Raw genomic sequence first — 14,002 nt, 5'->3', positions numbered from 1 at the left:
TTATTCAATTAAAATCATAGAGCTTTGAACATGTCATGTATCAATGCAGGTTTAAAGTCCATTTGAAGTCGTTATTCTTTAATTGAGGGCTCTAGATAGTTAGTGTATTAGTTAGTGGACGATGAGTATTCATTCAATAATTGCTTGTTTGCCACCGCCATCAATTCGGGATTCCAGTTGCCGATTCCACCCGGATAAAAACAAGTATTGTTCTTGTTCAACGTTTATCACACGTCTCCAAAGGAACAACTACATAAGTGTCTTTCCTTTTTCTTCATCAGCTTTGTTATCTATGCATTTAAACAGAATACGCGCTACTCAATTCTCATAAATAAAGCTTCACCCCGTATTACTTTGGAAGCCAGCAAGGGATTTGGGTGCATTCCTTCAAAATCAATCTTAGGCATAACCTAAAACGAATCTCTCTTGCCTGATTACCTAGTGTTTCCGTTTATAACATCCATCCAATTCTTGATTTCATCCTCAACACCTTTTTCAGTTTTTCTTTTAACCAAGAGACGGAGATTGTGTTAATTTAAGATTTAATAGCAAAATCATGCTCATTTGCCCTCCGATAAAGTAAAGCTGATGCCTCCACCCTGCAATTTTATTTTTGTGCGGAATAAATCAAGAAATATTACCAACTTATATCACCAGTAAAACCCTAGTGATAGGACTGCAATTCAATATTAAAGAGATCATACCAGCCAGGATGAACAACAAATCGTCCGGTGGAAAGTGCCCAATTAACCTGTTAAGACAAGCTACTAATTAAACCTCTAAATACCCACATACACAGTTTTCTAGATGATGGATCAGAAATTTTTATCAACGTAATAACAAAGGAGGGTGATAAATAATCTGACTAAGGCTGTGTTTGGTTTTCCACGGAAAATTCTCTCTTGAAAAATAAGTGATCTTTCTTATTTTTTGGTGTTTCTCATTTTCGTCCAAAAAGCATTTATATATAATCTAGAAAGACAATATGGAGGTGGAGATGGTATGGATGGGGAGGGATGAAATGTCATATATGGAACTTTTCTTACCGAAAATGTTTTATACAAATTTTGACTAACCAAACATGAAAAATAAAAAAAATGTTTATCCTCCATAGCAAACACACCCTAAGAGAGTGATTACATTACTCAATCATGCAGAGTGCAACGTATGCTAGACTTCTCCACTAGTAACTCCCTACATTTACCTAAAACATATCATTCTCATTTCACCAAACCGACGACTAGTTTCTTTTATCCAACTTTTTTCTTTTCCCTATATTTTTGTGTAAATGGGTATGGGATTTGGGCAATGTAGAGTGATAGTTTTTGGGAGAAATAACACACCTTATCCGTCCCAAGAGAATTTGCAACCACGTGGGTAACCTGATCATCAATTTGACTAGTGCAGACAGCACCAAACTGTTCAGCTGTCTGCCACAGAGGATGCAAATGAGGATTGGCTTCACCAACAGGAAACACTCTGCTGAATACAATACGGCAACCAGCCAGAATCTTTTTTTGTTCTGTCGCTAAGATGTTCCTAACATCAGCTTCATCTATGGACCGATGTGCGAAAAAATTCTGATGTATTCTTTGAATAACCTAATTGTATGAAATGATATAGAATATTAGTAGTAAAAATATTAATCTCATAGATATTCTTATACAAGATCAAACATTAGCTCACCCCCAAACAAGAGGCCAATGTCCCATCTTCTGGTCTTTCATCATGATCAATCTCAAGAAGAGAAGGACCAGGGAGACCAAATTGCCGTCTACTGCAAGGAAAGTAAATATACCTAAAGATACAAAATGATTAATCATAGACCTTTGAACAGCACAATATTATGTCACCAATATGCATATATACATGAGAAATCGATCATGAATGATATCAAACATACAACTAATTACCTCTCTACAACAATCAAATTTAGCTTGTTATGTGGCCAGACTCTCACAGAATCATCAATAATCACAACAGCTGACTCCATGCCCAAAACCCCCTCCAAGTCCTTACTCTTAGGAACCCTTTCATCCCCATCAAATGGATCTCCATCGTCACCCCTGGAGATCACTCGTCCAGCAAACAGATCCCCTTTTGGATCTAGCAATTTGGCCATCTCCGTGGCATATAGCTTGTTACCCATGGTATAGAGATGCAGCTCAAAAAGATTGCTAGCCTAAAGAAGCACAATTTTACCAAAAAATAAAAATAGAAGACTCAATATTCAACTCTAGCTGTATGTATACACACAAACAAATATATTAGAAAAACAGTTACCTTTTCCAAGAAATTCCAGATCCCAGGCCGTAACTTGGTCCACATTCCCATGTGTGGAAACCGGAATAGGTGCCTATACGGCTTTTCACGGTCTTGTTCCTCTTTCTTCCTCAATATCTCTTCATGAACTGGGTCGATTTCAACAAACTGAAAAAGAAGAACAAAATCATAAAAATCATCATTACTGACAAAGAAAATAAGCTCAGGCTCTACAAGTTCAAAAAGATTCACGCCTTTGCTGAATTCAGAAGAGTATGGTCCAAGTCCAAGACGAGACAGAGCTTCCGAACAGAAAACATTTTTTTCTGTTCCTCAAGCCTCCTAGCCCTTTCTCTCTGGATATCAGCTCTCTGTTGGTCGCTGTACCCCTCAAATAGATGCTCAACATCTCCCCAAGAGATCTGTGGTTGCAATGAGCCAGGAGAACCTTTTTCAGAAGCTAAGCCAGCATCATTCACCCGTTCACTTGGCTCAGAAACTGCTCCCTTACCTTCCGATCTACTCTGATAAGATTGTATGCATTGTGTCTGAGTTTGAGAAGCAGCAGACGGTGATGTGGATGGTGAAACAGAGATCATGTCAGCGATATTTTTCAAATTTTTGGTGAATTGGCGAGCAATGTCTGGTGGTGTAGTCGAAAGAGTCACAGCTGACTTCCTATCCAACTGGTCCTCTTGACTTTGGAAACCAAGATTGCTTATTGTTGCGTGTGTGCCTGCTACACCAGTTTTACATTGATCTGATCCAGTATTACCACACTTCAGAACTGCAATATTATGAAGAACACGCCGAGGGTCACGAGGTTTCATACGGACTATTGCCACTTCATCCTGCAAATCTTGACAACATCAGATATTCTAGAGGATAATAAAGTCACATAAAGTATCAAATAGAGTGTTTATTTTCTCATTTTGACACAAAAAACAACAATGGAAAACGAAGATTAAATAAATTCCAATTGAACACATAAGGAACCTCTCTGCACCTTATTCCACCCCAAACAGAAGAAAATGATTAACCCTTGAAAATGTCAGGAAGAAATAAAAGGGGAACTGTGCAATAGAAGCAGTAAAGAACACACTGTAAATGAACTCATTCTTCAAAAGGTTGTAAATGGAACTTGCCGCTGATGCTGTGTGTGTAGGAGTCTGAAGTATTCCTACTGATCTCTGGCCAATAGCAGAAGATCTGGGAGCTACTGCATCCGTTGATGGAACTGCTCCAAGAATAGATTTAGAACTTGAAGCTTGTGCTGTAGTAGTTCTAGAAGCATCAGCAGATTTCTGCTGTTCCATCTTGATTATATTCATCCATATCGATGGATTTATAGCTATATCTTTTAACAAAGAATGCAAAGTTGTTGACGTGCTAATGCCAGTCACTGGAAAGTTCTCAGCAGCATTAACTATGACACTAGGTATAGTAGCGATAGTAGTTGTTACTTGCTCCAATTTCCTAATATCATTGTCACTGCTATCTGTAGCACAGTTACTACTCGTAATTGGCAACCCAGCAGTCCCTCTATCCTCTAACCAACCACCATTTCCAGTCGAAGGACGCACATCACTCACAATGATTGAATCGGTCTGTTCACTTCTTTGTCTTTTCAGCAATGGAGCATCAAAGACTGGTAGGTCTACTGTCTTCTGCTTTTTTGAACCAATCATCTCTAAAGAAGCCTCCAATTTCAAATCAATGTCTGGGATAGGCAAGATATTTTTATTCGTGTTCTGAGCAACTGCGTCGCTGGTTGCCAGTCTGAGTCTGGGATCTCTACTTTTTGCTGTAGAAGATCGCAAAGAAGAATTTGGCAGAAAACTCAGAGGATCTGCAGTCCGAGAAGTTCCCAGTCCTTGTCCATCAAGAATATTGGTCTGGGGAACAGAAGACAATATTGGTTGCCCCATGCTAGATTCATTCAGATGGCTGGCATTATGTACAACATCAAAACTGGTGACCTCCCCACCAATGTCCCCTTTGCCACTATCACCCTCTTCAGACGGAGTTGGACTTGGAAGGTTTTCACTAACAAACAGGGAACTTCGACCAAATTTTTGTTGATAAGAGGAAACAGCTTTAAGGGCATCAGTTTCATAAGGATGCAATAAAGAATTCCCTTTCTCAAGAGAACCCGCAAAAATAGGCAAGTCCAGTTTCACCATTCCATGAGCCTGTGTAGCTTTTGCAACAGGGAACTGTGGTCCAATCTCTCGTGTAGGCGACGGAAGAGTATCTTCATCATGGTCCTTATGGAGGTCTAGCAAAGGAATGGATAACCCTTTAGCTTTAGAATTGGCTAATCCTGGTTTTACAGATTCAAATGACACACTCTGCTCCTTCAGGCCTGAAGATTTGATAGATACAGCACCTAAATCATACTTGTTTACAGAAGTAAAATCCTGATTTGCATTTTCAGAGGATTTATGAGAAACCTTCATATCTAAAAGTTCAACGACTTTGATCCCATTGACCTTGTCATTGTCTTGAGTATTTGAGGAAATAGCTGACTGGTTAATAGAGAGAATCACAGCATCCACCTGGGACATAAAGTAGGCAGTATAAGCTACCAGAACTGCAAGTTTTCTCAATACATACATATATATTTATGAAAACACACCTCTTTTAACTGCTCAGAAGACAAAAGAGCAGGTAATTGTGTCTTTGCATCAAAAAGCAACCTGCAAGGGAGTTAGATTAGAATGCGTCCAAATGCAATAGGAGTGACAAATGTAAAAGGAAGAGGAAAAACCTAGATAGAATATCTGTGTTTTGTTGCTTCTGATCCTGGTTCATGGAGTAGAAAACCTGGAAAGCAAAGGAAAGAGATTTGAGCATTATTTGAGGTATGTGATGAGGCTGAAAGTAGTAGAGAATGAATATATCTTACAGAATTAATGGTTCGGAGTGCGGTCATAAAGAGTTTAATAAGAATGTCATTCTTGTCTTGAGAAAGAGCTAGTTCCCCCAAGGCCAGTAATGAAGTTTGCAATTTGGAACAAACCATAGAAAAGGATCTAGTGAAACAAAGCATAATTAGTGGATGAAGTTATTTACTAGACTAGAACTAGAATGAATAGAGTTTTAACAAGTTTACTTGTGGGTTTCGTCTAGAGTAACACTCTGAAGTTGTTCCCTAACGAAATTGGCCTCCTTTCCAAAATTTAGAACTAGGTCAGCGGCATCCAAGTCGATCTCGCCTTCCTCCAACTCTCCTTCCTCTTTAGCATCGTCATCCACATCCACATCAATGATGACCTTGGATTCAACATCAGCATTAGCATTAGCATTAGCATTAGCATACTGGTTGGAATTGTCACTAGTCATGACGAATAGTTCGTCTAAAGGCTTATTCTGCACAGCCTGAGCCCAAGCCAGGTTATACAAACCTCTAGCATAATCCCTAGAAATTGGATATTTATATACATCTCTCATCGTCCAAACCCTAGTCGTCGTCGAATTTTGATTTTGATTTTCATTACTCGCAATCTTAATCTTAGTAGTAGTAGTAGGTGGGTCTTGCCTATTGAACGCATCCTCACTGATTTCTTCAACTGAAGCCGAATCTGAGATCTCACCCTCCTCTACATCTTCAACTCGATTACATTCTTCCATCACCGTTACTCTCAAATCACCACCTACTATACTCCTCTCACAATCACAATAAAAAACACAAACAATTTCAAGATTCAAATCACAAAATACGATTATTTCAACACAAAATTTTAATTTTTTGAATATAAATTGAATCGGAAGATTCGGGACAAAAATGACAATCGATTCGGATCTGAAGAATTGAAAAATATATAGAGAAAGGAGGAAGAGCAGGAAAGTTTTCTGGGGAGCAACGGAAGAGAATTTAAGGTGGGGGCAAGAATCTATAGGATGGCTTGCCCACGATTAATCTCAGCCCTATATCTCAAGTGAATTTGGTACATATAACAACGCCACCTCTATTTTACAATGGAAAAGGGGCTTATTGAGCACCAAAGATTACAATTTATTTTTTTTACCATCAAAAGCATAATTTATATCTATATCTATATTACCTTAAAAACATGAATTCATAACTTGACTTGAATATTAAATTATTATAATATTTTCAACTTAGGTTGTGACTTTTTCGATGAGTTATGACTTTTCTGATAAGTTTTGACTTTTTTCATAGGATTGTGATTTTTCGATAAGTTGTAACTTTTCCAAAGAGTTGTGACTTTTCCAAATAGTTGTATCTTTTTCAATATGTTGTAACTTTTTTAAAGGATTGTGACTTCTTGGAAAGGTCATGACTTTTCAGATAAGACACAAAAAATACTTATTCATACTATCCTTTGTTAATTATAAATAGAGGGGCTTCCTCTCATTTTTCAACCACAATTTTTTTTAATCTTCTACTCTTCTTCTTCTTGCATTTTAAAAAATTTCATGTGATTTATTGTCCTTGAGTGAGTTCAAAGTTTAGCGGACTATGATGTACCACTATTTTGATGAAGTAAATTGTTATATCGTAAGAGGGTATATTTCTTAACCTCGAGTACTTGTGGAAAATAATTATGATGATATAATAATTATTTTTTTGCTTAGCTAGTATGTAATGTTCCAATATATGAAGTTATCATGATGTAGTCTAAACTCATTTGTTTTTGTTAACAATTTCTTTTGTGATATAAATATGTGCTTCTGGATATCTTTTTCAAAAATTATTCAACTTCTCAAGAGTTAGAGAATTGTCACGATTTGTTTTTTGATGCTCAAAACAAAAGAATGACTTTTTTTAACAATGTTACTTAAGTGATTTAGATTGTCAGTAAGTTTGCTTCAAAATAGTTATTACTATATAAACATTACCTTTTTGTTAATATAAACATTGCCCTTTTGTTTTATTGATTTACTATTTCTTAATATTTCAGTACTTTCAACGAAGAAAAGTTTATATGACTTCTAATAACGCCAGTTGAAATTTGTATTAGTTTAAATTTTATTGTAGTCTAAATTCCTTTGTTATTGTTAACAATTTCTCTTGTGATGTAGATATATGCTTCTGATAATCATTTCCCAAAATTATTCAACTTCTCAAGAGTTAGAGAATTGTCACGATTTGTTTTTATGATGCCCAAGATAAGAGATTGACTTTATTTAGCAATATTACATTGTCAGGAAGTTTGCTTCAAAATAGTTATTACTACATAAACATTGCTCTTTTGATTTACTAATTTACTACTCCCTCCGTCACATTTTATATGAGGTAGTTTGACTCGGCACGGAGTTTAAGAAAAAAAGAAAGACTTTTAAAACTTGTGGTCCAAAATGAATGATAAAAATTTGTGTGGCTGTAAATCATTTCATTAAGGTTAAAATAGACATTTTCTAATTAAATTGTTACTTAATATAGATATGTGTCATTCTTTTTGGGATTAACTAAAAAGAAAAGTAAGTCACATAAATTGGGACAGAGGGAGTATTTCTTAAAATTTCAGTATTTTCAACGAATAAAAGTTCATATGACTTGTACTAACGCCAGTTGAAGTTTGTATTAATTTAATTTTTATTGTCGTATAAATTCATTTGTTTTTGTTAACAATTTCTCTTGTGATGTAGTTGTATGTTTCTGAATATCTTTTTCCAAAATTATTAAACTTCTCAAGAGTTAAAGAATTTTCACGATTTTTTTTTGATTCTCAAGACAAAAGAATGACTTTATTTATCAATGTTACTTATGTGATTTAGATTGTCAGAAAGTTTGCTTCAAAATAATTGTTACTATGTAAGCATTCCCTTTTGTTTTACTAATTTACTATTTCTTAATATTTAAGTATTTTCAACGAAGAAATGTTCATATGACTTCTAATAACGCCAGTTGAAGTCTGTATTAGTTTAATTTTTATTATTTATTTAATAGCTAATTTTTATCAGATATATATTTTCATTAATGCAAACATGTGTGTGTGTATATATATATATATATATATATATATATATCAAGTTAACAAGATCTTGTAACTTCAAAATAAATTATTTTAAAAATTTTCGAATTCCTTTTTTTAAAGAAAAATAACTCACAACAAATGTGAAAATATGTGAATATATATGAATCATTTAAAATTTATCATTAACAAACCTCCCAACTCTGGCAGCTCCAGAGGAAAGGGGCTAGCCAACCGGATAAAAGTCAATCCTGCTGCTGAGGAGGTCTACTCAGTCGTCTGTCAGGACCTGCATGCATGAATGCAGCGCCCCCAAGGCCATGGGGCATCAGTACAAAATAATGTACAGAGTATGAAAGGCAATAGACTATGATGAGGTATCCTGATATACTGGAATAATCCAATAAATAAATCAAGGCTAAGATAAGTATACTGACCTGCTCCTAAATCTAAACTTATCAAAAATAATAAAACAACAACCTAACCAAGCCCCCATAAGCTCGGCAGGTACAAACAGCACACAAGACCACCTACTCAGGCCCCTAGAAGCCTGGAAGGTGCCAATCAGCCTATATACCCCTATCAGTAGTCCCCTAGCCCTGTAGGCAATCACATAGCCCTCTTAGGCATTAATATAGCCCCTTAGGTAGCACATAGCTCCTTTAGGCATCAACATAGCTTATAGACAATTCATAGCCCTTTTAGGCAACAACATGGCCCTATATGAAGAACATAGCCTTCTTAGGCGTCAATATAGCCCTGTAGGCAACTCATAGCCCTGTTAGGCATCCATATAGCCCTGTAGGCAGAACATAGCCCTTCTAGGCATAGATCACATTCCTGCAGCTAACCACAATAGCCCCAACGGCAATAATAACAATCCAACCGCTAAAAGCGAGCAATTTAGTTATAAGCAACCTATACAAATAGCCTCTTAAGTTGTGTCCAACATAGGGACGCTACTAACTGAATAAGAATCCCGACAAGGGAGGATTATATCAACTCGAGCAACCAACAGTATATCAAGGATAACAACCCAAATACATTGCTTCTAAACTTTAAGGAAACATGTCGTAAGTAGGGAATAACCTTAACATACCTTTCTCGAAAGACCGTAGTTCCTTCACGAAAGTTGTTCCTTATGTCCTAAGCTTCGCAAACACTATATATACATAGTTGGTACGCACCTATAAATAATTTATAATTAATCTTATATCGGCAGATTTGCCATATTGCCCCAACTTGTCGAAACGTCCGTAGAAATTCATAAAAATCATAAAAGAGTCCCGAGATGATTACCTTAGTTAACCAAGTTAAAACCTTGAAGAAACATCAATAGTTACAAATTTATATCTTCAAAAACCAGCTCCAAACGCAGCAAATAGAAGGAAAAAACGATTGCCATGTGTAGGGATTACGTTTCTAGGCACGGGGGCAATGTTAATGGTAGAAATCGTCAAAACTAACCTTCATCATGCTAGGACTCCATAGGAACCCTCTCCTAAGTTTTTTTTTTCTGGTTTTGGAACTGAAATGAACTGTTTCCATGGCTAAACATGTTAAATAGCCGACATACCATATTTCTTTACTCGACCTGGATCCGACCCGGATCCTGCCCTGGCAGTCCCTAGTAAAACCCTCATAACTTTTTACTCGTATGTCCGTTTGATACGGGGTTTTGTGCGTTGCAAACTAGACTCGTAGGCCTTCAATTTAATGGGTAATAGGCCTTCTAACTCTTTATATATTGGGAGAAAACATCCAATACATTTGACCCAAATTTTAAAGAAATCTTTAAAAAGGAACTTATGATAACTTTTGCCAGTTACTTAACTTCAAAACGTGAGATCAAACCCTTGAACACTTAAAATATGACATACCACATCCTTTTTAATTTATTACTCACCCTCTTTGTCTTTCCATGAAGGTACGAGTTAATTTAGACGTTTTGGAAAAGTCGGGGTGTTACATCCTTCCCCCCTTAGAAACATTCGTCCTCGAATGAAAAATCTGAGTCACACAATCGTGTCTCTAGGAGTTGCCAAAGTATAGGCAAAGTATCATTTGTGAATGTGACTATCCATAACCTGAAACGCAGAAATTTTAACCGGCGTCTCACATTACGGCATAAATAGCTAAGCACTATAGCTCTGCAATAACAGTGCGAGCAAAATACAACGACAACAACCATAATAATAAGCAATAATATATATTTATAAAAAAATTTGATAGGTATCTAACCTTACTTCACTAATATAAATTGATATGTTCTCACCCTGGGGTATGAAACAATTGAGGATATTTGGACCTCATGCCATCCTCAGCTTCCCAGGTCACCTCTTCTCTATTCTTGTTTCTCCACAATACTTTAACCGAAGCCACCTCCTTGGTTCTCAATTTACGAACCTGTCGATCTAATATGGCAACTGGAGTTTCCTCATAGGACAAATCCTTTGTGATCTGAACATCCTCAACTAGGACAACCCGATAAGGGTCTCCTACACACTTCCGTAGCATCGATACATGGAAAACTGGATGAACAGATTCTAGCCCCGAAGGTAATTCTAACTCATAAGCCACTTGTCCTACCCTCCGAAGGATCCGGTATGACCCAATGAATCTTGGACTAAGTTTGCCTTTTTTGCCAAATCTCATAACACCTTTCATAGGCGAGACTTTTGAGAATACCCAGTCATCGACACAAAACTCTAAGTCCCTTCGTCGTACATTTGAGTATGACTTCTGTCGGCTTTGAGCTGTTAGCAACCTCTCCCGAATAAGCTTAATTTTCTCTACTGTCTGCTGGACTAAGTCAGGTCCGATCAACCCTGACTCACCTACCTCGAACCATCCAATGGGGGATCTATATTTTCTCCCATACAAAGCCTCATAAGGTGCCATCCCGATACTAGAATGATAACTATTATTGTATGCGAACTCAATAAGAGGTAAGTGGTCATCCCAACTTCCCTTGAAGTCTAGCGCGCACGCCCATAATAGATCTTCGAGGGTCAAAATTGTGCGCTCAGCCTGGCCATCTGTTTGAGGGTGAAAGGCGGTACTAAGATTAACTTGTGTCCCTAATCCTTTCTGGAAGGACTTCCAGAAGTTGGCGGTAAATTGTGCTCCTCTATCGGAGATAATAGATACTGGGACACCGTGTAGCCTAACAATCTCTCTAATATAGAGCCCTGCATAGTCTTCGGCATAAAAAGTAGCCCTGACTAGTAAGAAGTGGGCTGATTTTGTTAGTCTATCAACTATTACCCAAATAGAGTCAAACTTGCGAAACGATTGAGGTAACCCTGTAATAAAATTCATATTAATTGCTTCCCACTTCCACAAAGGAATGACTATCTCCTGAACTAGCCTAGTGGGCTTTTGGTGCTCAACCTTCACCTGTTGGCAATTAGGACACTGCGCCACAAACTCAGCAACGTCCTTTTTCATCCCTGCCACCAATAGATCTCCTTAATATCATGGTACATCTTCGTCGAACCAGGGTGAATAGAATAACGGGAATGATGTGCCTCTTCCATAATTCGATGTCGAAGCCCTACAACATTCGAAACACACAATCGACCGCTATATCTGAGGACTCCATCTTCTGCTATATCAAATGCTAAAGACTACTGATCCTGAGCCTTAGCTCTAAGCTAGGATCCTCTTGTTGTCATGATTTTACTTCTACAACTAGAGATGATACGGCTGTATCCTGAACTGTGACCCCACTATCGTCTGCCTCTAATAATCTGACTCCCAAACTAGCCAACTGATGAAGCTCTCGTGCTAGCTCCTGCTTCTCGCTCTCGTGCTAGCTCCTGCTTCTCAACACCTAAATGGGATAAACTACCCATAGATCTTCGATTGAGGGCATCGGCTACCACATTCGCCTTTCCTGGATGATATAAAATATCCACGTCGTAGTCTTTCAGTAACTCAAGCCATCGACGCTGTCACAGATTTAACTCCTTCTATCTAAATATATATTGAAGGCTTCTATGATCTATGAAGATGTCAACATGAACGCCATACAAATAGTGTCTCCAGATCTTTAATGCATGCACAACTGCAGCCAACTCTAAATCGTGGATTAGATAGTTCTTCTCATGCTTCCTCAACTGCCTTGAAGCATATGCGATAACCTTACCATGTTGCATTAGAACACATCCCAACCCAACACCAGAAGCATCACAATACACCACATAGCCTTCTGAACCGTCTGGTAATTTAAGAACTGGTGCTGATGTCAACCTTCAGCTCCTGGAAACTATGCTCGCAAGCCTCAGTCCACTGGAACTTCACTGCTTTTTGAGTCAGCTTCGTTAATGGGGCTTAAATTGAAGAAAACCCCTCTACAAACCTTCTGTAGTACCCAGCTAACCCTAAGAAACTACGAACCTCAGTCGGAGTCATGGGTCTGGGCCAAGTCTTTAAGGTCTCAATCTTTTGTGTATCAACAGCAATGCCTACATCTGATACATTATGGCCTAAGAAAGCTACAGAGTCCAACCAGAACTCACACTTAGAAAACTTTGCATAAAGTTCTCGGTCTCGAAGAACCTGAAGGACTGCTTGCAGATGATTTGTATGCTCATATTTTGAACGTGAATACACCAAAATATCATCAATAAATACAATCACAAACAAGTCTAGATATGGCCTAAATATACTATTCATCAGGTCCATGAACACTGCTGGGGCATTAGTTAATCCAAAACACATTACCAAAAACTCAAAGTGTCCATATCTAGTTTTGAAAGGTGTCTTTGGAACGTCTTTCTCCCGAACTCGTATCTGGTGGTACCCTGATCTTAAATCAATCTTTGAGAGACACTTAGCACCTTGTAACTGATCAAACAAGTCATCTATCCTCGTAAGAGGATACTTATTCTTTATAGTTGCCTTATTCAGCTGTCGGTAATCAATACACATTCTTAGTGAGCCATCTTTCTTCCTTACGAACAACATTGGTGCACCCCATGGTGAAGCACTAGGCCTAATAAAGCCTTTATCCAGCAAGTCTTTCAGCTGATCCTTTAACTCCTTTAGCTCCGCAGGAGCCATTCTATAAGGAAAGATAGATATGGGTTGTGTACCTGGTAGAATATCGTAGCAAAATCAATTTCTTGTTCTGGAGGGATACCAGGAAGCTCGTCTGGAAATACATCTAGAAACTCACTAACTACCGGAGTAGACTGAAGAGTCGGTGGTTCTGCATCTATATTATGAACGCAAACAAGATGATAAATACAACCCTTAGTAATCATCCTCCTCGCTTTAAGATAGGAAATAAACCTACCTTTCGGCGTTGCTGTATTGCCTTTCCATTTTCGAACTGCCTCCCCTGGAAAGTGGAATCTAACAATCTTTGTTCGGCACTCAACATTAGCATAACAAGACGATAACAAGTCTATGCCCATAATGACGTCGAAATCGACCAGCTCTAACTCTACAAGATCTATAAAGGTCTGACGGTCGATAATTTCTATCGTGCAACCTCGATAGATTCTCCTGGCAACAATAGACTCACCAACCGGTGTAGATACAATAAAGGGTCGATCTAATGACTCTACTACTATACATAACTTCCCCGCAATAAATGGAGTAACATAAGACAGAGTAGATCCAAGATCTATCAAAGCATAAACACAATAGGAGCAAACAATCAATGTACCTGTCACAACATCTAGTGATGACTCTGAGTCCTGTCAGCCGGCTAGTGAATATGTACGATTCTGGCCACTACCAGAACTAGATGCTCCCTCTCTGCCTCTGCCTCTACCTCTACCTGCTGA

General features: G+C 37.9%; 1 protein-coding gene across 1 annotated transcript; it reads right to left on the bottom strand.

Moving 5' to 3' along the window:
• Positions 1 to 267: 267 nt before the first annotated feature.
• LOC125861913 (RNA polymerase II C-terminal domain phosphatase-like 3) lies at positions 268 to 6,128 on the bottom strand. The gene is made up of 12 exons (XM_049541825.1): positions 5,378 to 6,128; positions 5,171 to 5,297; positions 5,033 to 5,088; positions 4,901 to 4,961; positions 3,408 to 4,820; positions 2,517 to 3,113; positions 2,284 to 2,430; positions 1,914 to 2,182; positions 1,687 to 1,798; positions 1,344 to 1,601; positions 705 to 751; positions 268 to 599 (listed from the first exon to the last, which is right to left on the bottom strand). Exons 1-12 carry the CDS (start codon positions 5,893 to 5,895, stop codon positions 536 to 538), a joined length of 3,669 nt encoding a protein of 1,222 aa, XP_049397782.1. The 5' UTR covers positions 5,896 to 6,128; the 3' UTR covers positions 268 to 535.
• Between the last annotated feature and the right edge of the window lie 7,874 nt (positions 6,129 to 14,002).

Source organism: Solanum stenotomum, chromosome 4, assembly GCF_019186545.1.
Source record: "Solanum stenotomum isolate F172 chromosome 4, ASM1918654v1, whole genome shotgun sequence".
NCBI lineage: Eukaryota > Viridiplantae > Streptophyta > Magnoliopsida > Solanales > Solanaceae > Solanum > Solanum stenotomum.
Note: the sequence above shows the minus strand (reverse complement) of the source record. Positions and strands in the feature narration are given on the sequence as shown.

What these genes read in the sequence shown, in the direction of transcription:
- LOC125861913 (XM_049541825.1), bottom strand. Translation starts at nt 5,895, where the DNA reads ATGGAAGAATGTAATCGAGTTGAAGATGTAGAGGAGGGTGAGATCTCA. An exon ending in AACACAGATATTCTATCTAG is followed by an intron (nt 4,962 to 5,032) that starts GTTTTTCCTCTT and finishes ACTCCCTTGCAG; the next exon opens with GTTGCTTTTTGATGCAAAGA. An exon ending in ATTCTCTTGGGACGGATAAG is followed by an intron (nt 752 to 1,343) that starts GTGTGTTATTTC and finishes TTGTCTTAACAG; the next exon opens with GTTAATTGGGCACTTTCCAC.